Source organism: Terrapene carolina, unplaced genomic scaffold, assembly GCF_002925995.2.
Source record: "Terrapene carolina triunguis isolate 2854851 unplaced genomic scaffold, T_m_triunguis-2.0 Scaffold42, whole genome shotgun sequence".
NCBI lineage: Eukaryota > Metazoa > Chordata > Testudines > Emydidae > Terrapene > Terrapene triunguis.
In genome coordinates, this window is record NW_020664393.1 from 32,499,852 (window position 1) to 32,524,554 (window position 24,703).

At 39.8% G+C, this 24,703-nt stretch overlaps 1 protein-coding gene across 1 annotated transcript in view; it reads left to right on the forward strand.

Moving 5' to 3' along the window:
* The window catches only part of COL9A1 (collagen type IX alpha 1 chain), a 96,510-nt gene that overhangs the window by 47,478 nt on the left and 24,329 nt on the right, over positions 1 to 24,703 (forward strand). The window contains exons 18-31 of the mRNA XM_026656253.2: positions 464 to 517; positions 2,533 to 2,586; positions 3,834 to 3,887; positions 7,740 to 7,793; positions 7,945 to 7,998; positions 8,126 to 8,179; positions 8,451 to 8,504; positions 10,815 to 10,859; positions 11,712 to 11,765; positions 11,870 to 11,923; positions 20,264 to 20,317; positions 21,124 to 21,195; positions 23,781 to 23,816; positions 23,922 to 23,966. Of these exons, the coding sequence (XP_026512038.1) occupies positions 464 to 517; positions 2,533 to 2,586; positions 3,834 to 3,887; positions 7,740 to 7,793; positions 7,945 to 7,998; positions 8,126 to 8,179; positions 8,451 to 8,504; positions 10,815 to 10,859; positions 11,712 to 11,765; positions 11,870 to 11,923; positions 20,264 to 20,317; positions 21,124 to 21,195; positions 23,781 to 23,816; positions 23,922 to 23,966 (738 nt within the window). The remainder of the gene's footprint in view (positions 1 to 463; positions 518 to 2,532; positions 2,587 to 3,833; positions 3,888 to 7,739; positions 7,794 to 7,944; positions 7,999 to 8,125; positions 8,180 to 8,450; positions 8,505 to 10,814; positions 10,860 to 11,711; positions 11,766 to 11,869; positions 11,924 to 20,263; positions 20,318 to 21,123; positions 21,196 to 23,780; positions 23,817 to 23,921; positions 23,967 to 24,703) is intronic.

Sequence of the window (24,703 nt, forward strand, 5' to 3'; positions counted from 1 at the left end):
CCTCATTACAGTTTTTAAAAATCTGAATTAACAAACCTGGGAATACTAACTTTGAGAAAAATGGAATGATTTAGCTTAAATAAAACATACCCTTGCTATTCTTGAGCAAAATGACCTCCTTATCTTCATTCATATTCCTTCTTGGAACACATTTCTTCCATGAAGCCTATAAAAAATAATTCAGCAAAGAAAGAAGTCTGCAAATTTTTAATACAGAGAGAGTTGAAATGTGTTGCAATTCCCCTTTAATTAAATGAGCCAATGTATTATGTGCCTTAATTTACTATCTGTCTAATGTTAAGTGTAAGCTCTTTGGGGCAGGAAATGTGTCTATGTTGGGTTTCCTTCAATGCTGAGCATGTTGACAGGGATCAGTGAGTAAGAAGTGGTAACTCTTATGCTGATAGTGTTTTCCCTTTCCTGGTATGGATTTGCTTCAGCTTTCTTTCTTTTGTTTTTCCAGGGTGAGGAAGGTGCCCAGGGAGTCCTAGGTGATGTCGGAGCTCAAGGCCCTCCAGTAAAGTATTTCCTTTTTGAATAGCACTATCAATTTGTTTCATGTCACCATATTTGTTTTTTATAAGCAATTAGACATGAAATAATATTACACATCTATCTTTTAATAATAATATCACACTGATTGTGAATAAAGGTAAAAATATTTAAAACTGTGCATAGTAAAACCTCACAGCATGCCCTTTTCTGCTCTCACGGCTTGGTTCTTATAATGCTTTCACATTGTAAATAATTAGTGTGCTCTGTCTTATATTACTTTTTAAACCACAGGGGGGCAACTAGATGATTGAACTGGGCTTTTCTGACCTTACTGTGCATGATTTTGGTGACCTAGGCCCGAACCTGGAAAGATATATATGTGTGCTTAACTTTGAGACTTACGGTACATCTATACTGACAAAAATAAAACAAAAAACAACACAACCCTGCAGCAGTGAGTCTCCGAGCCCAGGGCTACAGATTTGGGCTTGTGTGATGGCGCTCAAAATAGCCATGTAGATATTCTCACTTGGATTGGAGCTTAAGCTCTGAGACCATGCTTCTCACCATGTTTCAGACCCTGAGCTCCAGCCTGAGAGGGAACATCTAACAAGGCTATTTTTAGAAATGTGTGCCCAAGTCTGTAGAACTGGGCTCTGAGACTTGCTGCCATGGGTATTTTTTTTTTTTTTTTTTTTGCAGAGTAGATGTACCCTTAGACTTTGCAGAACTGAGGATTTTGTGGCCACCACTCCTGGGCAGATTGTGGCATACTCCTTCTATAGTTTCATTGTGCCTCCCCCAGGAGTCCTAATTTCCCTGTTCCTGTTTGTTCTTCCTTAGCTGGTTCTCCATGATCAGCCCTCCCTCCAGTTCCCATAGCTAGGACATGCAGTAGGGAACAGAAAGGAGCAAGGGGATCACTCCCACAACACAGCTGGGCCTTAATTATGGCATGCTTACTCCCTTTGTTAGAGTTTGCATAGTCTCTGGTTTCCTGGTGAGTGAGTCAGGAGAAAGAAGTGTGGATGGTGAGGACTTATATTTTTCTGGGATTGAAAAGAGTTCTCTAATGCTTACTGTATCCAGGTTTGACTGGAGATTTGACTAGTGCAATTTTGGGGGAAATTAAATCACTCAGTAGGCCCGAATTATCCTTCACACTCATGACTTTCAAGTCCTAGATCATGGAGGTCCAGACAAACATAAAAGTCTGATTAGAGCTTACAGAAATACAAGAGACTGCATAGAACGAAGACTATAAGCCCTTCTTATCCTTAATACTGATAAAATCTCCCTGATAAAGTAGTTACCTGAGCTCACTGTACTAAAAGATCCATTTTCTGTTCCCAAAGGGGGCCTGTAGTGTTCATCCTCAGCCAGGCCTAGTCATTTAACACACTTGTAGTTAGTGGCCCACGGTCATACAGGTTCTCATGTAGTGTATTCATCAGGAAATAACACATTGCTTTACTCATTTAACTCCACAGCTCTTCAAAATCACAATATTTTAAAGTGTTGTCCACTACAATCCAGGATTCAAGAGGCAGGGAAAGTGATGTCATCTTAAAAAGGGATATGCCAGGCCTGAGGGGGGGCTTTATAGGGAAGATGGTAAGGATTGAAATAGTCTGTAAGGTTTCTTAGAAATAAAAGCCTTAGACCCGGTTCCTCTGTCAGATTTTTTTTCAGGGGTTTACTTCAACTTTATGGTCCTCAGAACAATGAGTGTTTTCCTGTCTCTAATATACAGTTGTGTTTGAGGCCTCAGTGTGGTTTTGGTCAATCTGACTGAGCTACCAGTGTTCTAATTTGATATTTTATTAATTGTACAGTTTTCAAATTACCACATGAATTAAACATTTTAATGCAGAAGCATTTGGCTCTTTTTTATATATAAGGGAAGGAATAAAATAATGACAAAGAAAATATGTAGTATCTTAAGAAGTCTACTATCTGAAAACTACTACATTTCTGATAACAAAATAGCAATATGGGCTAAATTGTCACAATACTTTTCTTATTTTTCATTTCCAGGGGATTCAAGGTTTGAGAGGCATAACTGGTATAATGGGAGCCAAAGGGAACAAAGTAAGTACTAGCAATTATCTCTATAAAATATAATGCAGCTGGTAGTCAGAGGTTGGCTCCACTACATGTAATTTTTAAACCATGGGTCACTATGCAATGGGTGCTTTCTGGGTTTAGCCTTACTTAAACTTTTGATACCCTCCTTTGCTATGCCTGCACTTTCCCTCTCCCACCAAGTATGTTCCAGCAATTGTAACATCATACTTCTGGTCATGAGGACAGCCAACCCATTCCTTTCTGAGTAAATGCCTTCAGTACATCAGCAAATTTTGTTGAAGTGGACTTTCTGAAGTTTCTTACTATTCTCTCCTTCTCCCCAAGACTTAGAGTAGTTTGGCATATCCTCTTGGTGCTGTTGGCAAGGCATCAAGCTTAATTGTGATATTAATTTACAAAGGCCATAACCTTTTGAAATAAAACTAAAGTTTATTGAATATTCATTTCCCCTGATTGTGTCCTCCTCAGCCTTTCTACTTCTTCTGTCTCTAATTTTCACCTGCTTGCCTTGGTACATGGATTACTTTCATTAACTCAGTTTCGATAGAAGTCACTGAACAGAATGGTGCAAATCCAGTCTGTGTATCCAGTGAAAGATATGGAAAGCAAAGCTTTCTTTCTTGTTCTACGATTCCCACCATATATCCCCACTGTCCCCTTCACCTCCCACAGTTATTTGGCCACTTACATTCCTGCCCCAGCTATGTGAAATACTTACTGCCTCTCTCTGAGACACACATTCCTTATTCTTTCTAAATCTTTCCTGAAAACATTTATTTTCACTTTGGCTTATAATTGATTCTCTCTATAAAGCATTTTTGAAGATAGTTTTATGAGACCCTATATAAAAATCAATTGCAATTCACATTTTGGTGTCAGTCCATTATGCTATATATGTGCAGTATGTTTTTGTGTGATGCAGGGAATTAGTTAAGGACAACAATGAATTGTTCTGAAATAGTTCAAAGTGGCTTAATTCATCACTGTCCAGTACGTTTGAGGAATGACATAATTTCATATATAACATTTGCTGGCATTTAATTATATAACTCCCGAAAAGGCAAACTAGAGTTTAAAAAGATTAAAAAGCCACTTTGTGAAAACTGTTTGTATTTATTTTAATAACCGAGAGCCAAATTCAGAGAGGTGCAGGGCACTTGCAATTCCTACCGAAGTAATTGGGATATGTAGGTGCTTGGTATATCTCAGGAAGTCAGCCCTACTATCTTGTGTTATCTCTTTATTCTTAGGGTGCTCGTGGCCTTGATGGTGACCCTGGTCCACGAGGGCTCCCTGGTGGATCTGTAAGTAGAGTTTTGTGTCAGCCAGATCATTCAAAGTGATATTAACTTTTAAGAAAGTTTATAGAAGTAAAGCAGGGGGCTATTTGCTTTGGCAAAGGGTTTTCCCTTAGTACAGGGGAGGGAAAACTACAGCCTGCGGGCCGGATCCGGCCCATCAGGGCTTTCAATCCAGCCCGCGGGATTGCCAGCCCCGTGACTACATCTTGCTCCATGCAGCTCCGGCCTCCAGGGGTGAGGAGGAGTAGCTGGCATATGACCCCTCAGAGATGGCTCTAACTGGTATAAGTCAGAGCAAGCTGAGGAGAGACTTCAGGCTCCTCCAAACTGAGTTAGGCAGAGACTAAGGGAGTCATTATTCGTGTTAAGTATCAGAGGGGTAGCCGTGTTAGTCTGGATTTGCACATGAGTCTGACGAAGTAGGTATTCACCCACGAAAGCTTATGCTCCAATATGTCTGTTAGTCTATAGGTGCCACAGGACTCTTCGTTGATTATTAGTGTTGCTTGTCAGCTTCTCTCTCATTTCCCCTTGGGGTGGGTGTCATGGGAGGGAAGTTATTCTTTGGTAGGCACAGCCTCAGGTGCAGACAGAACCAATCGAACTTCTGTTCTGCTTCCCCTGGGCTTCCACATCCTGACAGAAAAGCAGGGAATGAAGCAACCGGTGCTGCTCCCTCCAGCCTCTTCAGTAATGAGCAGATGCCAAGCGGGTGAGCTGTATAGCAATTACAACAAGGAAGGGACAGCAGTTGCTCAGAGTTCTCCCATCTCACCTCAGAGTTGCTCCTGTGGCTATGGAGAAAGAGGTGTCCCCATCTGGATCCCTGTAGTAATAGGGTTAATTCAAACACTTTGGTTTAACAATTTCAGGGCATTTTCTTCTTGACACAGTTATGCTCAAAGGCCACAATTTAGTCTCTTGAGGACCACAAGCGTCCCCACCCCAGACCCAGGGTTGGACACCACTGCTTTAGAGGCTGCTGTACATTTACAGCTGGCTGCAGCTGTGAGACTTCTGGTTGCATTGGAGCTGTTCTAGTCACACCTCAATTCACGGCAGCACGATGTTTCTGCTATGTGCTTGCTTCATTTTCAGCAGCCCCGACTGCCATGCTACTGGTGCCATGTGTTCCAAAGTTAGCTCAGACGTTCACTCTAACTTTCTCAAAAGTACCTTGTTCAAAATACCAACATCTAGACAATCTCACATGTGTTCTCCTTACTGATGCCAGAGTCACAATGTTCTGCAAGTCCTTATAAAGGCTTCCAAGCTTTTTCCAGGTCTCTGCCCTTTTAGTAAAAGCATGCCCATTTGTGTGTTACATTCAATATTGAAATGCAACAATCACCAAATTTTTAAAGAATGATCAGTACATATATCCTCAGAGAAAATGTTGGGAGACGGCACAATGGGCCTCCTTCTCTTCCCACTTCCCCACTAACCTCCCACATCCCCACTGGTTTCCCAGTTTTTCACTTCTCAAATCCAGCTAAACTAAAGGGAGGAGGGGGGATGAAGGGAAGGAAAAAGTAGATCAAATACCACCACTTATTGTCGGTGACAGTTGCTACTGCTAGGCATCAGCGCCCCAGTTACAAAGGTTTTTAACATTATTCAGGTATAAGCAGATTCTGAGGGAATCTGGAATTAATTGCCCTATACCCCCTAGGATCATTCTACTTCTCTAGTTGTCTCCCCAACCACCCTTCACATAACATTCAACCTTATAGTTGATCTAATTTAATCTCTACTAGACAGGATTTCTTCATGCTTAAGCGCATAATCATAAACTGTACAAATGACAATATATGTAAATAATTCTCTCTCCAGCCCATGATGTAACATTGCACAATTAGCCTGTGTGTGTTTGAGCATTTCTTTCTCAGAAGCCTCAGGAATAGATGATTTCCTGTAACTGATACCAGACAAGATGGGCCAGGTTAGCCTGGTATAACAATTCGTGTTCTTAAAATGGCATATATAAAAAATAAAGAAAAAATGTTTTTTAAAAATTGGGCATAACATACATGCATATCTTTGCCTCTATTCTTGCCCACTATCATAACTCAGCGGCAAGCACTTTTATGTTTTGGAGACACAAGAGTCCCTTGTTTTACAAACAAAACAGAAAAACTTCTCTTTGCATTATTCAGTTGAATGATAAAAATCACAGTGACTCTTCCCTTTCATACATGGGGATAAACAAATCATTTTTGAGTCCAATAGAAGCTAAATGTTGTCCATTTAAACAAGGGCACTTTACCTCTTTTCTAATGATATTTATTATGGTGGGGAAAGCAGCTTGGGTGTTTTAGATGTCATAATAAAAGAAATAAAAGTTAGCCTTATAGCAGAGAAATTGTTCTAATTAAGCACCTTTATTCAGGTGGTATTGTGTATTGTGTAGGTTTTTTCAGACATTTTGAGTCTGATAGTGTTGCTATTGAAGTTAATGGTGTAACTTGATAACAGCAGAACAGGCACTTAGTAAAAAGATGTTTATTTCTTAGTGCCAAGTCTGTAAACTCCCTTTGGGCTCTGAAGGTCAAGCTGGGTTCTTTTCTTTTTGCACATCATTATCCCACATTGGAACCGTTCCATAAAGGGGACCTGGGATCAATGGTGCAGTGCCTAACTTTTAGGTACCTTGCCTCCTAGTGGAATCCTCAGCCCTAAGTTAGGTGCCAGGCTCCTTATACAAGGCATGGGGAGAGTTAGGTACTTAAAGAGATTCACAAAAGCCAGCCAGCTGAGAGGGGAGCTGCCTAAACGAGCCAGTAGGAAATGCTGAGGAGAGGGGTGATATCTAAGCCCAGTTCCCCAAAGTTCTTCCTTGCAAAAACTGAAGAGGAGCTTGTGTCCCATTTTACCCACCCCAGAATACCCTTTATCCCAGTGGTTAGAGCACTCACCCAGGATGTGCGAGACCCAGGCCCACTTTGTGTAGAATACTTAAACACACATTGGAGTAGGGACTGGAACCTGGGTTTCCCAGGTGAGTGCACTAAGCACTGGGCTATAGCATCATTCTTACACTCTCTGTGGCCCAGTGAATATTTAAATAGTTTATATCAAGTGGAAATCAGGCAGAGGGGGGACACATCCTGGGTGAGTGCCCTAACTTCTGGCCTACATCAGGGCCTGTTAACTATAAACTGCACAGGCCAATTAATGTCAATGTAAATTAGACATATTTCATTTAGAATTAGCATCCTCCACAGAAAAAATATAGATGTACTCACCTTCTGAGCGTAAGTACCTAAACACCTGAAACACTGTTTTGATCTAATAAGGGGAAGGGAAGTACCATCTAACATATCTTAAGAAGGTTTGAGAAAACTATATACCTATCTATAATTGCCTAAATGGACTAGTCAGCATGGATACCAGCATACAGTGAATGTAGATATCTTCCCTTCCCATAGTGAAGTGATTCCCTTTTAAGAGGGTTCCACTGAATTACTTTTTAGTTGTTTATAGAGTGAGAGTGCAGCCTAAGCGGAGTATGGGTAAATGTGAAAACACAAGGACATTTAAAAGGCAGTGGTGCTTATTAAAAGCTAGATCTTGCATCTTTATGCACCCAAACTCTAATTGGTTTCACTGGGAGTTTTAGGTGTTCCCAAATAATGCAAGAGTGAGCCATTAAACTGAAATTCACCAGTTAGAGGTCGCTATGTACCATTCAAGACCCACCTAAACCCTTGATTTGGGGCTCAAATGTTGCACAGGGCCAAGCACATGCTCTCTGCACAAGAGTGAATTTCACCTTTGATGTTTTACCTGATTTCATTTAATCAATACGACCAATTGTATTCTGACTTTGTTGCTAAATGAAAATATTTCCTGCAGGGAGACCAGGGACAGAGAGGTCTACGGGGAGAGACAGGTCCGAAGGGAGACAGGGTGAGTTCAAATCATATTTACCAGTAAACACTTAGCAATAATATTATATATCCCATTACGTGTGCTGAAGGTAACTTACCAACTACATCCTTGAATAATCATGTATTGATGCTTCTTGCATATGTCACTTCAATGTATCTTTTTTTTTTAGGGTCCTCAAGGTATTAGAGGAATAACTGGCCTCCCTGGGCCTAAAGGAGAAGCTGTATGTATATCCCATTTATTTAAAAAATTTGTTCTCTATCGTGATCCTTTAGATTGCAAATGCTGGGGAACAGCATTAAGACAGGCAAAGAATGTTCTTTATAACAATATGCTATCTGTGTTTCAAGGGCTTACCGGGGGTTGATGGCCGGGAAGCGATCCCTGGAATGCCTGGAGCAAAGGTAGGCTAACTGTATCCTATCTGGCTATCTCAGTTTACATGTCATTTGATTCACATTGCTCTAACTGTAATAGCTCCACTCACCTATATATTTTGTATGTTTTTCAATTGTGCTACTGCTTTTGGTTTCTGAACGTTACTATGGTAATTTGTAGTAAACTTCCCCAGCCTAAATGTCTAAAATCATACTGTTTCTGCTTTCTAGAAATAAAGGTTTTTTACTTATTTAACTGAAGATTTTATATAATTTATGTAAATCGATTTTTTTTCAGGGTGAACCAGGAAAACCTGGTGCTCCAGGTGATGCAGGACTTCAAGGACTGCCAGTAGGTATCTGATACTTTAAATGTGAAAGTCCTATTCAGTTCAAACACAAAGAAGAGACCAGTTTCTCAGATGCACTTGTGCCAGCTTTTGTGCCCCATCATACCTTGGTGGAAAAACTGAGTGAATGGCCCAGGGAGGATAACTCCAGTGCAAGGGTGATCCTGAAGTGTATAGCCAAAATAGAGGGTTGCACACAAAACAACCTCCTGGCTGTCAGCATAATAGGGAAGTATGTTACTAAAAAAGGGTGGACCAACATGCAACTTCCTTGGGAGTTCTTTCTGGGCTAAGGGTTCAATGCCTTGTGGCTGTTACAGGCAGGCATAAATAACATCCCGCAGGCTACTCTAACAGAGCACATAGTAGAAGGCATGGACATCAGGATCAGAACAGTGTAAGTAGAAGCTTTACACATCACCCCCTGACTCTGTGCACTGTGGGAATATCTGAGCATGTGGCCCAATACGTTTTTAATTTTGCAAAAGTTTATCCAGGTAGTGGAGTTTACTAGACCTTGTCTGATAGTAGGGGTGTCTGAGTGTGGTTTAGTTTTAAGTATAAAGGAATTCGTTTACAAATCAGTAGAATGCTATTTTCATTCTTTCTACCAATATTTATTCTTTATTCAATTCTTTTTACTAATCATCTCTTTATAATTCTATCCACCTATCTATCTAGGTTTATATACTTGCTCATCACACATTGAAATGAAAAGAGTTAAGTGCCTAAATAACTTTCTGAATCCCATCCCGAGTGCCTTATACATTTTAACACAAGCCCAGATTTGTTTGTATTTATTTATCTGGTGTGGGTTTTAGATTTAATGCTGTAGGAGATGAGGCTTGTGGTCATCCTGAGGTGTAGGAGGCATTGCTATTGGGTTTTGTTTTTTTTGGTCTGTCTGAGTTATAGGATTGAAGATATATTCTGATATTTGTGTATTAGGATTTGATTTTGTCTTTATCAACACTGAGGGCTCAGTCCTCAGCTGTACTGATCTTGTGTTTGGGGCAGCTAAGGAGGTGAGGTAGTGAAAGATGGCTTTCCGCCTTTCCTAATCTTGGGACTGGCTGGGAGCCAAAGTGATCCACAATGAAAGTTAGAGCAGCCTAAGGCTGGTTGAATTTACCCAGATGGAACAGTCCCCTGCGGCTGTTCTGCCAGTCTAGGATTGCTGGAGTGCCCCATACTTCCTCTTGCCCCAAAATGTCCCATATGGAAGGGATGTGAGGGAGCTAGTGGCCAGATACCACCCACTTTATGTCAGTGTGGGATTTGCTTGTGATAGGAGAATCTGCAGCTGTCCCATTATGGGGCTCTCCACACTTGGGTGTTATGAGGGTTTAATTTAATTCAAACAGTATAAATAACTAAGAACAAATTGAATCTACCATAAAATACATACATAAAAGGCATAGCACTGCTCTGCTGTTAAAACACACAGTGCTATTCTTAATTCATGTGGATTGGTCACAGTCAAGGAGACGTATACCATACCAGTAAATACATTTTTATGTTTAATCTTGTAGTTTGTAGATTTAAAATGTTGGATATGTTGGGAATATAGATAGTGCATAATGTTCCCAAATTAAAAACCTTATTTCCTTTACATTTGCAGCTAGAGAAAAATTCAGCCTCCAATGCCAGGGTAAAGAATACTTCCTGCACTGGTTACAGTTACTTCTCTCACAATAATTGTTTATTTATGTCAAACCAGTGTCAAGTGTTAAAAGCCCAACAGAAACTTTTTCAAAACATTCTGCTACAGGAGCAGATACCCAGAGAAGATATTGAAGGAACTAAGTTAAAATATCATTTGATGTACAGTTGCATTCTGAAGTTGGTTCTGTTTTTTGCTATGTTTTTTCCTAACTATAGAGAGCACTTGCTGTGAATGGTTGTATACAAGAGAGGGAATGTGGAGTGTAAACAAGAGAGAGGGGTTTTGTAGTCTGAGCATAAGATTAGAGTGGGGAGTTCTGGGTATTATACCCATTTCTGAATCTGGCAGTGGCAGTGACTCATGTTGTGACCCTGAACAAAGCACAATCTTTCACCTCTCTGTGCTGCCTTTTTCCTAACTATAAAATGGGGATAATACTATTTACCTACTTCACAGGGGGATCAGGCTTTATCAATTACTGTTTGGAAAGTGCATCAAGATCTTCAGGTGAAAGGACTCGAAAAGTATAAATTATGATTGTAATAATGTAAAGTTACATTTTTAACAAGTTTCAGCAGGTGCTTTTTGTACATTTCTAGACTCCGTAATAACACACAAATGACATTTAAAATGTTGTTTCTTTTAGGGTTTACCTGGCTCCCCAGGTGCAAATGGTGTTTCTGGCCCAAAGGTAAAATAATTTAAATAATCTACTTCCTTTCCTCTAAAATTGGATTTTGTGTTTATCAAATTTTAAAATAGCCAGTGAAGTTTTGTTCACTTGTCATTGTGGTTAAATGAAAAATAACCATTGACATAAAAAATGATACATGCCAGATAAGTGAACAAAAACTTAATCAATGGTTGGTCTGCAGTTTTTGCAGTTCTTTCATTGTGACAATAGCATTGATCTTGTGTAAAAGATGAAAGGTTTTGTTGATTCAAAACACTTAAAATAATTTTTTTTAAATGCAGCATATAGTAATTCTGTGAAATGAACTGCAGAGGATATCATTGACACATATAGCATAGTACACTTCAAAAAAGGATTAGATATGTTAATAAGAACAGCATATGCAGCTTCATTAAATGGATAAAAAGACAAGAGCTTTCAATTCTAACAGTTCAAATAACTGAAAAATGGCTGTTCCAATTCCGCTCAAACTCTCCACGAATATTCACATAGGGCCTGAACAAAAAGCACGGAAAATTTCAGACCAAAAGAAATTTGAGGAAAAAACCGTGAGCAACTCAAAAAAGAGATTAGACTGGAAGTCGGGATTCATTTAAATCTATGGCATGCTTCCGTGCATCCACTATAATTGGAGTCCCATCAGTGTGATTGGTTGCTGTACAAAAATAAGGGAAGAACTTGGTGGAATTGGATGGAGGAGAATCAGGTGGAGAATAAAGAGTAAGAGCAAAAATGGGTACAGCAGGTGGTTTGATTTCATTGCTTGTTAATTTCTTTGTTAATTCTCTTGAACTGCTATGGTAACTGGTAGCTTGGTATGGCTAACTTTTTCACCTTTCTGTCTAACAGGGTAATGCAGGTGCCCCTGGGATACCAGGTTTAATGGGAAATTCTGGTAAACCTGTAAGATCACTTTTCTTCTTTTCTGAATCTTTCACAAGAACATTTCTATTTTGTGCAAAGAGTCAGTTTTCAAACATGCTCTGTTCTTATCATTATGAAAACAGGGCGAACAAGGACCACAGGGGATAGAGGGACCAATAGGACCAAGGGGTCCACCTGTAAGTACTTGACTTGTTTCCTACTGTGCATATTTGGAACTGTGATGTCTGAGGTCCTGGTTGATGAACCCAACAATGTGGTATACATACTACTTATCACAAGTGCCAGTTACTTAAGGAAAATACTAAGCTCTAACTCCTTAGTCAAGTGGATGCGCATCAACCCACATTAAAAAAGCAGCTGTGCTCACAATTACAGTATATACAGATTTCAGCTGGACTCAAAACAAAACAATTGACACAATTATTCCACAACTTATTTTGGGTGCTGGTGGTGGCGAGTTTGAAATTGAAACATGGATCCTCATTTTGCAGCTAGCCCTTGCTTTCATAATAGGCTGAGCAGAATCCCCAGATCCAAACAGAAGGACCCATGGACACACATGTAGAGACCCCCTGGTCACAAGTGGGAACCAAGCCCAAGACCGTCAACACCAGCAGCACAATCCCTACCACTAAAGCTAAAAAAGTAACTGATTAGCTATCAGTAAAGAGCATGCTCTTATCCTTTTCAGGGCCAGCTATTAGAAACAGACACCATCACATGCTCTGAGACAGTGCTGTCTCCGAACATTGTGGCTTGGATCCTTTCTAATGCTTTTACTAGATATTACTCACTGGTGGAGGGGGCTGGACAGGTAGTGCTTTGAACCATAGTAGTTCCTTCTGGTTGAAAATACTGGTGTTCAGAGGAGCATGTACTTTTGCTGGAGATTGCTTCCACAGCACTAGCCTACTTCAGAAAAACATACAAGAGGTTTTGAAAGATGGCTAGTCCAGGGTAAGAATAAGCCTTGAGGGAGGGTGGGATAGGAGAAGCAAGGAATTACATAGAGAAATATGGTGGCACTCATTGAAGTGTAATGTTGAAGACATAGGGACAGAGTCTATGCTGCGGATGAGATATGAGAGGTGGTCGCTGTAGGGGGCTGGTAACAGCTTTTTGATTTTCTCTCTTTGTCTCTCGCCTGGCCCCAGTCTTGGTCCTGAGAGAAGTTAGAAGAGCATGAGGCTGCTGTAACTTACTGGAAATGGTCCCCAACAGACTGTCTGTGAGTTGGGGATAGCTTTAATGCACTAGAATTCACAGTGTGAGACCATTTGCTGCTCAGAAGAACTCATGCTCCATGACCTCTGTTTGCAAGTTCCTCTCTTGCCATCCCACTCCAGAGGTGCTCACTTGGAGCCTTCAGGCCTTGTGCTGTGATATTACTTGTAAGGGGAACCAGGCAAGGAAACTGGCTCCTATAAACTAATTGCTCTCTGACTTTAAATATTCAACAAATCTCAGCTAAAGAACAAGTTTTCTTTTCCTTTCTGTATGTTTCTGTGGTTTGCATCATCATTTGCTGAATGTACTTTATTACAACACACTATTTTCTTTGGAACACACCTTTGCATGACTTTTGGCCATTGGCTGTCCAAGAAGGATATAAAAATAGATAACATGAATATATATACTCAGCATGTTGTGACACAATATCTCAATGTTAAGCTTGCCATAACTATACTCACCAAAGCTTGGGTTTGTTGGAAGCCTCCAACTGCGTTGTCTTGGATGGAATGGAATTTGTTTTCTGAACTGTTCTCCTGGCACTGAGCTCCTAAATACTTGAGAGACACATAAAAGTTATAGTTAGATCAAGAACAAAGTATCTCTCTACATTGACCATGCAAGATAATCTGCTAAACTATGCTTTTAATCCCATAACATGCAAGTATGAGTTTATGAAATCAGCGGTCCATAGAAACAGGAGTTGACATGCTGGGTTAATTATTAGTAACCCTGTTGTCAGACAGAAACACTCAATGAAGATTAAATACAGTGATTTTTCTGTTTGTCACTGCAGAGATCAGGGGAATGTGTTCCCCTCATTTTGTTTCATCATTCAGTAATGTAACAGATCCCATGGTTGCTCTTCAATGAATTATTTCTTCTTTGTCTTTCCTTCCCCTAATCTCTATTTGGTCACCTCTTTACCACTTATTTCAGTTTCTTCCTTCCTCTCTTCTAACTTTTCCTTTCCTCAAGTCTACACTCTCCATCCTCCTACTGATCATTCCCTTCCTTTTTCTCCTCTCCTGGTTCCTTCTACTGTCAAAGGCCCTCTACTCATACTAAGCCCGTATTCCATGCACCACTCTCATTCCAACCCCTGCTCCCATCTTCCTAGTGGAGGGTTCTGTGGCAGGAGTCAGGAGGGACCTGGAGTTCTTCCCTTTTTCTCCTGACAGAGAAGAGGAGGAGCCACCAAGAAGTCACTGCTATCAGGATCATTTTCTTAATAGGCCCAAGGAAGTGAGAGAACTAGGAAGCCACTGCACCTTCTCATGGGCTAAAAGGAAGGGGTGTCAAAAGGGTTGTGTTACCTCTGTCCTCTGCTTCAGTGCGGTGGAGAGACAACAAGGCTAGTAATTGCTGAAGGGCCGGGACACCCTTCAGTATGGGATGATGGAGCCAACAAGATTAGCACTCCTCCAGTGCGCCTCTGTGGTGTAACTTGATATGGAGGGCGGGGGGTGAGATTCGTGTTTACAAATTTAAACGTGATTTTTTTCTATTTTATTAACAATATTCTCAGGCGGCCTCTTTTATCTAAGCAGCCTGCAAGAGGCACTTACCAATGGAAAATTCCCATTTCTGCTGGCAAGTGAGTTTTCAAGCCCTGTTGCTGCTTCTGTGCACTATTAAATAATGGCTGCATTTCCCTCATTGGCGATTATATTTCAGTGGTGCTCAGAGCAGGACCAACACCAACTAAATCATCATATTGTTAACATATCAGTTTGGGAACCTTTGGGATGTAAGGTGCTATATAAATAGAACAATTTTTATTATTAAAATCCACAGAAGAATATTGTTACCCTGGTTGTTAGCCAGTCAGTGCTCAAAAACCAGAGCTGTCATATCCAATAGCTTAAACATTTATAATAGTTTTTCAGAGGAGGTTTTAATGATTCAAAATGAAGATAATTAGATTACATAGTCTATTCCAACAACAGACAAAATATTTTTTATCTGTTTATTGGAATAGATCATACAATCTTATCTGCTTGACTACTGAAGATTTTCTGTATAGGAAAATAAACACTTGAGAAAATATAATCATCTATCTAATTTTAATTAGAAAATTGGTATGGGCAGTTGAGAAAAAAGCCTGTTATAATTTATGCGCTTTTTATGAAATATTCAACCTTCATTTAATAAAACAGGAAAATGACATGCTTACATTTGTAACAAGAGTACCGTGCAACTTGCATTTTCTAATTTCCAATCAAACATAGCTTCTTTTCAATTGTAATTGTTTTGTCAGTTAACAGTATGTTTGCATCACATTACAAGTCATTCTAAATAATTACTGAACTTGTGGTTTAAATCCTTTTTAAACTGGTCATTGTGGCAGGTGGCCCAAAAGAAATAATTCTTAAACGTCAAAGTGTCAAGCCTAATCAGTGAGGTTGACTGTGTTCCCTTAAGTAATTATCTGCAATTTTTCCCACACATTTATTAAGATTTAGCAGCATTTAATTTTTCATGGTGAATTTATACCAGATACTTGTTCCTTTTGCTTTATTCCCAGCCTTTCTAGTTGGTTAACATTTTGTATAGTTCTGAATTTGTTAAATAGCTTGGTGTTTTAAGCTTTTATAGTAAGTTGAGTAAATAACCTGGAGACATGCATGCATATTAGCTTTTATATATTGGCTGTTTTTTTTTTAAAATGTTTAGTATATACAGTAGTTTTTAGCTAAATTATTTTCTTTATCTGTGCTCTACTGCAAAGATTATTTTCATAGGTACAATTGTAAGACCTTTTTTTCAGCCTGAAATGTATCCTGGATTGCTGTACTAATTGTCCTGTCACTTAAATCAACTTTTTGATACCAGGTCCCTTTACATGCCTGAAGTTTAAAAAGTGGGTCCATTTTCTTCAGTTGGGCATCAACACGGTGGCAGGATAAGTAGTCCGATGTCTTCACCTTCCCAGGATGTACTGTGCATACACAATTTTTTTGGCACTGCTCGTCTGTTTAGTCTTAGAGTTTCACAAACAACCCCTAGGACATAGGGTAGTATTACTATTCCTATTTTAAAGATGCACAGATAGATTAACATCACCCAGGATATGTGAAGCAAAAGAAGAACCCAGGTTTCCTGGTCCTCATTTCTAAGCCATTAGATTCTCCCTCCTGTGCCTGACTTGATTTTGAAAGGATAATGTCTTAGGCTATGTGATCACTTGGCACTTGCAATAAGTGTATATTAATACGTATCAGAGTCTATATTTCTACTGTATTAATATGCATACACACATATCTTTAAATATTTAGCCCAGGTAACTTTAAATAATGCTGGATGGTTAATGGAATGTCACCTGTATTCTTGACGCCATACATTCCATGGATAATTGTTAGTGTAGCATTGGCAGAGAATGTGACATACAGATGTGTGAACATCCTGTCTGACAGCATAAAACTGATATTAAGCCATTTGAAAAAGTTAGCTTTTTTTAAAGATTTTTAATTTTTTGCTGGCAGTCTCAGTTAATTCAGGCTAGAGTGTGGCATGTGGGCTGGAGGGGAGGTGGAGGAGCCGTGCTACGGACAATGTCCCCAGGAAGAACCCTGTCTGGCTCATGGCAAAACTGCCCACATTGCACTCAAATTTACCCCAAAGTGTGTTTATTCTATAGTGGAATAGTAAACTCTAACAGGGCTGGGTCCTTGCCTATCCTACCAGCTGTTTTGCATTACTGGGCCAGACGACTTGTCCCCTTGCATAGCCACCAATGCCCTTCTCTGCTCAGGTGCACCTGAGGATCCAGCAGACAATGGATGGTGCCTTTTATCTGAGGCTCTGAAAGGACACTGGGGCTAGATTGTGGCCGGCCCCTTTACACACCAGCTTGGCAGCTGCATCACCCTTGGAGAGTGTACCCCTCCTCACCCCTTTCCAGGCAGCTATCACCACAGTGGTGCTAGGAAACAGCATGGACTGGGAACATACTTGAGAGACACACAAGTTATAGTTAGATCAAGAACAAAGCACATTCTGCATATGAAGGTCACAATCCTGCTTCCAGTGAAGCCAATGTTAAAACTCCCACTAATTTCAAACAGGGCGGGAGTGGTCCCTCCACAACTTCAAGATGTGTAATATAAAATCTATCTGCCTTATATAAGAGATAAGATAAAACTAATGTGTATAAGTATGAGATGTTCTTTCTTGATGATCAGAACTGGTCATGAAGTCTTTGGTCCACATCCTCGGCCTGCCATCCAGCTGCTTTGCACTGGAGGAGCCAGGATGCTGTTGTAACAGACTATCTATGATCCTATGATATCAGGGCATCCCCAAGTAGCAAAATACCACCTACTTCTGGCCCTTCCACCCCTGCCATGAGTGATGTGCTGGGGGCATGGCCAGAGCTTTTTGTGTTCTGGTGATCCCTGGCCAACAAAATAGATCCTAGGGGATCATTCCTGTCAGGTGTAATGTAGAACAGGTCTTGGGCTGCTTCAAATTATGCCTGGGGCTAATGAAGATCCTGGCTGGCCCTAGGACTGGGAGTTGGTGGTGGTGGAAAAGTGGCTTTGAGTCACTGTCTTCCTGTCTTTCCACTCAGGTCCAGTGTCAAGCACAGCTCATCTGGACCCAAAGATGTGACATTAGTATGAAATAATCTATCCAATAACAGTATCTGTGGTAGCAGGAGATGATATCTTCAGTGTATTTTTTCACCATACTAGGGAAACACTGAAAAATACTGCTATTTGAGGAAAAATTGCAAATTTAGTATCACATGACCAGAACCTGCATGATTCAAGTGCCAAGTAGTTATTCTGTGTCAATGTAATTGTGTTGAAAGGATTTATTTTACTTTCATGTCATTCAGAAATGGTCCTTATGGGGTATCTAGATATAAATGGTTTTTAAACTGATCTTAGTTAAAATTAAATCTTCTTTCTTGAACCTGAAATCTAGAACAATATGTGACAATCCTGGGTAGAAGTGTAATACAGAATTCGTGTGGTTAAATGTAGGATTTACAGAAGATTACTGAGTTTTCTGGGTCATAGGGTGAGGGTCAGACTGTTACTATGAATAATGCTTTCACAAACCATGCAGCAATACTTTTTAAAAAATAATGGCTTTAACAGCACAGGAACTTTGTTGAGGAAATGACTGGGAAAAAATCTTTCTAAATTCTCTGATCTCTCCAGGATACCTCATTATTTTGTGAAAATTTGAGAGTTCAGTCTTTCTAACCTTGTCTGAGAAGCCAATCCATGCATTTATGACATATGGTGTAAAATGCATTTTTCATGTCTCCTTTTATCCACTCATGTCACAATTTCCTTTTCATTCTGAAATAGTAAGTTATCTACTGTATGCCATATTGGAGTAATTAGATCCATTCTCAGCCAGATCTTTTAGAGCCACACACATCAGATTAAAATAACTGGTCTTTATAACTGATAACTTTCACTGCTAAATAAAGAATGTTATAGTCTCATTACATGCTGCATCATGATTTTATAGCAAGTATTCTCCCTAAATTGTATATGGTACAAATGTCAAAAGTCCCCAAAGACCAGATTTTTAAAGGTTTTCAGGTATTGTGGCACTCATCAGTGCAATGGCTAACTGATTTAGGAGCCTAATTCTCATCTTCTAAAGGGATTTAGGCACTTAGGACAATCACTGGGATTTAGGCTCCCAAGGGTCTAAATGCCTCTAGGGCCTGGTCTACACTACGGGATTAATTCGGATTTAGCAGCGTTAATCCGAATTAACCCTTCACCCGTCCACACTACAGAGCCAGTTAATTCGAATTAAAGGGCCCTTTAAATCAATTTCTGTACTCCACCTCGACGAACGGAGTAGAGCCTAAATCGATTTTGTTAATTCGAATTAGGGTTAGTGTGGACGCACACCACCGAATTACTGTGTTTAAGTTAATGGGGTAGTGTGGCCGCACACCACCGAATTAATGTGGTTAAAAACCGAATTAAGGTGCTTAGTGTGGCCGCGCACAATCGAATTTATACAACCTGTTTCCCAAATTCGAATTATCTAAATTCGGATTAATCCTGTAGTGTAGACATACCCTAGAAAGTGAGATGTAGGTTCCTAAATCAGTTGAGCATTGCAACACTGAGCACTGCAATGCCTGAATACCTTTAAAATCTCAGCCTATGTGATTTAGGTGCCTAAGTCCTATTGACTTTCAACAAGAGACTCTTAAGGGGCAGATTTTTAAAGGTATTTAGGTGCCTAAAGATGAAGCTAGGCACTTAGTGGTATGTTCAAAAACACCTAAGTGCCTAACTCCCTTTGAAATATCTTTAAAAATCTGTCCCGAAGTTCCTTTTGAAAATGGGACTTAGGCGCTTTTGAAAATTTCTTCAAATTTTGAAATTCACCCATAGCATATATTTTAAAGAGATAGTGCTGGTATTAATATATGGGTATGATGTCTAAAATATATACATAATTTAAATTTTAATATGTACACATGTCCTAAAGTAAAGATGTGAGGTTAAAGCATAATTAAAGATGTATGCTTGTCCTGACATCCATGACAAAACCCACAAGTTTTAGGGTTTCCCATAAAATTCATGGTCTTTGTTACCTCATTGAGTCTGCTGCTGACCAGAACTCTCCCATGAAATGTTCACATTTGGCTCTGGATGTGTCCACTGTAAGGGAGTATGAGACTTTAGGCTAATAGTTAAAAGCCAGATTATAATATGCAAACTCACACTGGGCCTCATGACCGCACTTATGCATGCACGTAAGTCCCATTGATGAGACTTAAAAGCACATGCCTAAAGTTAAGCATGTGCTTAAGTGCTGTCTTGGATAGGGATAGACTTAATGAAGTGATCAAGTGCTTTCCTGAAGTTGGCTAGTGATGAGCGGCTACTCACTGGAGTAGTCCCACGGAGAGGATCACTTCTGTGAGTAATGGCTAACTGGTGTGAGTTAGGGGTTCACAGACTGTCCCTAAATATTATTAAATAGCAGTAAAATTGTAATTGTAAAATAGAGTTTATTTGTCTGTATTGGGAAATTATGCGAAAAGTCCAGGAATGTAATGTTAATTAACATAGTGTATGCCATGACAGATGTATAGTGATTTTTAAACTACTTTTAAGAACTTTTTAGTTTTATGACTCTTGCATTTGTTTGCATTAATATACATGAGCCTTAAATTAGAGCCCACTGAAAAACAGTAATTGAATCAAGTTTGAGGGGGAAAAAGGTCATTCATTTACAATTAATTAGAAAATAAATATTCAAGGTTGTAACAATGCCCTTCTGTTTCTTAAAAGGGTAGCAGAGGTGAGCCAGGTCCTGCCGGGCCTCCAGGTCCACCAGGGAAACTGGTAAGCAGCATATTTCAATGCCCATCAGCTTATATTTATTTTCCAGGAACTTATGGCATCAGAAGGAATCCTCACTCCCCTATTCATTTACACAGGGAGTCAAGGGAGTATGATGAAAAGGATGATTGATAAGCTTCCTTTTCAGTACTTTGTGTCTGTACTAAAATCACAATGTTCAAATTTTAAAGCATATGAAAATGTGTTGAGAATGTATTGTGGTTATAAGAGGTGGCAAGATAGAAAAAGCATAAAGCTTTTTTGTTTTGTGTGAAGCCAAAGCTGTAAGATTGTGTGCGCTATGCATTTTCAAGAAGCAGGAGTGGTGAAAGAACAGCTCTTTGCTAGCAGCTACCTAGAACTAATGAATGGGACAGATCATGAATACCCTCTTGTACTACCACTCAAACAATATTTACACAGTACTAGTTAGAAGCACAGTTGGAGAGGTCTGAGCTGAAAGAGCCTGCTGTTAAGGAGGAATGTACAAGCCATGGGGGATAAATGACAGGAATTTTTTGTTAAGAACTAAACTATTTAGCACTAGGGCTGGAGGGGAAAGTCCAATAAGTGCTGCTATTTGTGTTCGTCAATAATAAGTTCCTCAAAAGTACTGTTCAGATGAGCAAGATTCTGCAATCTCCACTCACACAGAGTATGCCCTGACTGTATGAGCTGGGACTACTCTGGGAATAAAATCCTACTCAATGTGTGTAAGGGGCCCAGAAACTGGCCCTTGGTTATAGTTATCCATTGGTTCTACCCAGAAACAATACTGGGAAGTTTCCATCCTTGGTTTGTTTTCACAGGGTCCTGAAGGGGACCTAGGACTACCGGGACTGCCAGGTCCTTCAGGCCTGCCTGGCGCCAAAGGTGACAGGGTAAGAAATGCGCTCGAATGCACCGTGAAGAATGGCAACATGAGGAATACAATGATTTTAACATCACTCATTCATTGTTATGATTATTAATTTCTCAGAGTTTCTTGTTTCACACCAAAATCAATTATAGCTGCTTAAAAGTTGGGTGCTCTAAATGTCCGATGGCTAATTAAGGCTCATAAGAATCTACCAAAAAAATCCACCCTGTAAATAAATACGGTTACAGATAAAATTTTCAAAAGTGTCTAAGTCCCTTTGAAAATCACTGATTTAGGCACTCCTGAAAATGGGAAGTCACTGAAAATGTTACCCTACTTCAGTATCTGCAATGTTTCTATGTACTCTGTATATACTATAGAAATATAGTGACTGCTGCAACTTCTGAGGCTATCTATGCACATTCACAAGATACAAGTATCTCAAACAGTATTTTGTAGGGAAAAATTGGGCCCCTGAGAAGCCTCAGAATTCCTACTCACTTGCTGGAGATTTCCTGCCTTGCAGGATGAATGTCACTGAATAACAGTGGATTCTTATACAAAATATACGCTTTTCCTCCAGTCGCTCGGGGAAGGACATGGAGAGCGCACATTGGTGATGTAGCGAGGCTAGGCGGGGGTTGTGGTTGTGGTTTATGCCCCCTTACTCTTGTGCTTGCCCACAGAAGGCTTAGTGACAATTTTTTAAATTACTTATCTAGGTAAATTGGCAAGTTTTTAAGGGCCACCTTGAACATTTGTCCTCTCTGTATTACTATCAAGTTAGTATATTTCTGTGTGGTTTTTCAGAATGTTGACTTCAGGTACACACACTCCTAGCCAGCTGTCAATGTTGCCAGATAGGAATCTGCAAATTCCTCTTTTTAGTAGATCAAAGTGTCTTTCATAGTTTCTGAGAGTACATCCAGCTGACTTCCATTTGTGTAAGTGATTTCTGAGAATATTTCTAAATTTGCTTTAGGGCCAAATTCATTCCCAGTGTAACTCCCTTAAAATAAATAGTTATGCTAGGAATTAATTCAGCTCATTGTTTCTTTTTACTTTTCCTATTTTGAGAGAGAGCCCTATATATAAAACCATATTTTTAGTTTATTTCCTTTTTCATCCCATAGAGGCCATGCCTTCCACTGAGCCTTCCCACCCTGCTGGTCCAGAAGATTTGGAAATGTCTACCTCTGGAGCCAGTCTCAGGCTTAGACAATGGGGTCACTCCAGACTGATGCAAAGTCATCAGTGTCCCCCTCCTCCCTTCCTGATTTCCTGGGGACTGGATGTGTTTTGCAAGCAATGTATCCAGCCTTAGTTGAATCAAAAACCCAGTGATATGTGCATTAAGAGGTGATGTACAGAGCAACCAGAAGAAGATATTTGCAATGCATGACAATTCATTTTAACAGTCCTTCCAAACCCAGGACTTATGCCACATATTCTTCATCACCATTCACTGGGACCTGTTCTATTTACCTGTATACAAATATAGAGTACTCCTGTAACTGCATGGTAGCACTTTGGTGGATCTTTCATATTTATGTTGGGAAGTGGGGGGAAAGCAATGCCAGCTCTTATGTCTCACACTATTTCTGATTCACCATATTTTGGTCTGTTTACCTATGGCTTTTCTGTGGCCCGTCTTTGAGTGGCAGTTCAAGTCCTTTGTGATGATGGCATTGGTCTTATGAATACCTTTCCACTATGAATTGGACAGAGATAATCAATATAGGGCCTGATCCAAAGCCCAGTGAAGCTCATAGGAGTATTTCCAATGATTTTACAAAGACCTTAATGAACAGCCAGTACATCATAGTCACTTTTGGTCACTACCCTCCTGCTTTGAATCTGAACTGGAGTGAAATACTCTGTTTGGCTATTAGGCAGGATGGGCAGGAATGGTGTCCCTAGCCTCTGTTTGCCAGAAGCTGGGAATGAGCGACGGGAGATGGATCACTTGATGATTACCTGTTCTATTCATTCCCTCTGGGGCACCTGGCATTGGCCACTGTCGGAAGACAGGATACTGGGCTAGATGGACCTTTGGTCTGACCCAGTAGGGCCATTCTTATGTTCCTATGGCCAAATGATTGAATTTTCTATTCCCCAAGTATAAACATTCTGAACAAGTGTGTCTAGAGATGGACAAAGGAGATTGGAAAATTTCAGAATGAGCCCTACGTGACATTTGATCTAATTGGATACAAAGATTTACTAGTGCCTTCCCTCCTCTCTCTGTCCTTATCACTATCCTTCCCCGTAGGAAATATCAGAAGAACAGAGGACTCAGATCTAATCTTTGTCTCTGAGTGAATCTGATTTATAAGTACACCAAAAAAGCTCCTGAACTGGTTGTTCTGCAGTGTTGTTGCAATAATACAACAGCAATTGAGACCCAAATATCTCTAGGAGTACTTTTGATAAAATAAATTTTAAAATGGAGGAAGGAAGAAAAAGCTGCTTTCAGATCCAAATAGTCCAGAAATGCTGGTTCAAGATAACAGCCTCTTAGTTCTGACCAGAGTGAAATATAAAATCCCTCTTTACATTCAGTGATTTCTAGGTTCTAAAATATTTTGTTTTTTATTTTACATTTAGGGATTGGTTGGTGAGCCAGGGCCTAAAGGTGAACAAGTAAGTCTTCTAATATTAATTATGATATCAATCACTGTACTCTCTAGAATCATCAAATTTTAAGGAGCGTAAGACTCTTACAGCATGTGTCTTGTTTTGATACAGGGTCCTGCTGGAGGAGAAGGAGAACCAGGAGAAAGGGGTGACCTGGTAAGACATTATTTTCACTTAATCTGTTTTAAGATGTTCTTATGTGAATGATACTAACTTTTTTGTTTTATCCGTTGAAGAAACTTTTCCAACATGATTTTTTCCCATTAGAAACCAAATCTCAGTGTTATCATATAATTTTATCACTGCAGAAGTAGAGTGGATGTATTGGTTACACTGCAGAGTTTTGCAGTGTCCTTTGGGACCTGCTGCACCAATGTCTCAGTTTTGAAATCCCCTGGCTCCTCTGAAACATTAAAAGCCTTGATTTTGTTTTTAAAACTATATGTAAAAAAGGAAACATCAGCACACTTGTCCATCAGGTCCAATATGCTGCTTCTGCCAATGGCCAATACCTGATGCTTCAAAGGAAGATATACCCTTCTTCTACTTGTAAAGCAATATACTAACCAATTGTATAATGCAGTAGTCTGGACAAGAAAATTAATTCCTAACTCCTGCAACGATCAGCTTACTTCCTAACGTATGACATTTGATTACCCTTATGTCAGCAATTAAAAGTTTTTAAAATTGAAATAGGGACTCCAGGGGATTTGCTCTTCAGCAAGTGTGGTTCCCGTGAAGCAAAATTTTGAGTCTGCTACTAGTGAGTCAGTTTCTAAAGTGATGACATGGCATGTTCTATACTAAACACAAAAATATAACCGTAGGTACATTTATTTGTAAAAACAGTTACTACATAGTAATTGTAATTATAGTAAATGCCCATTCCCAGC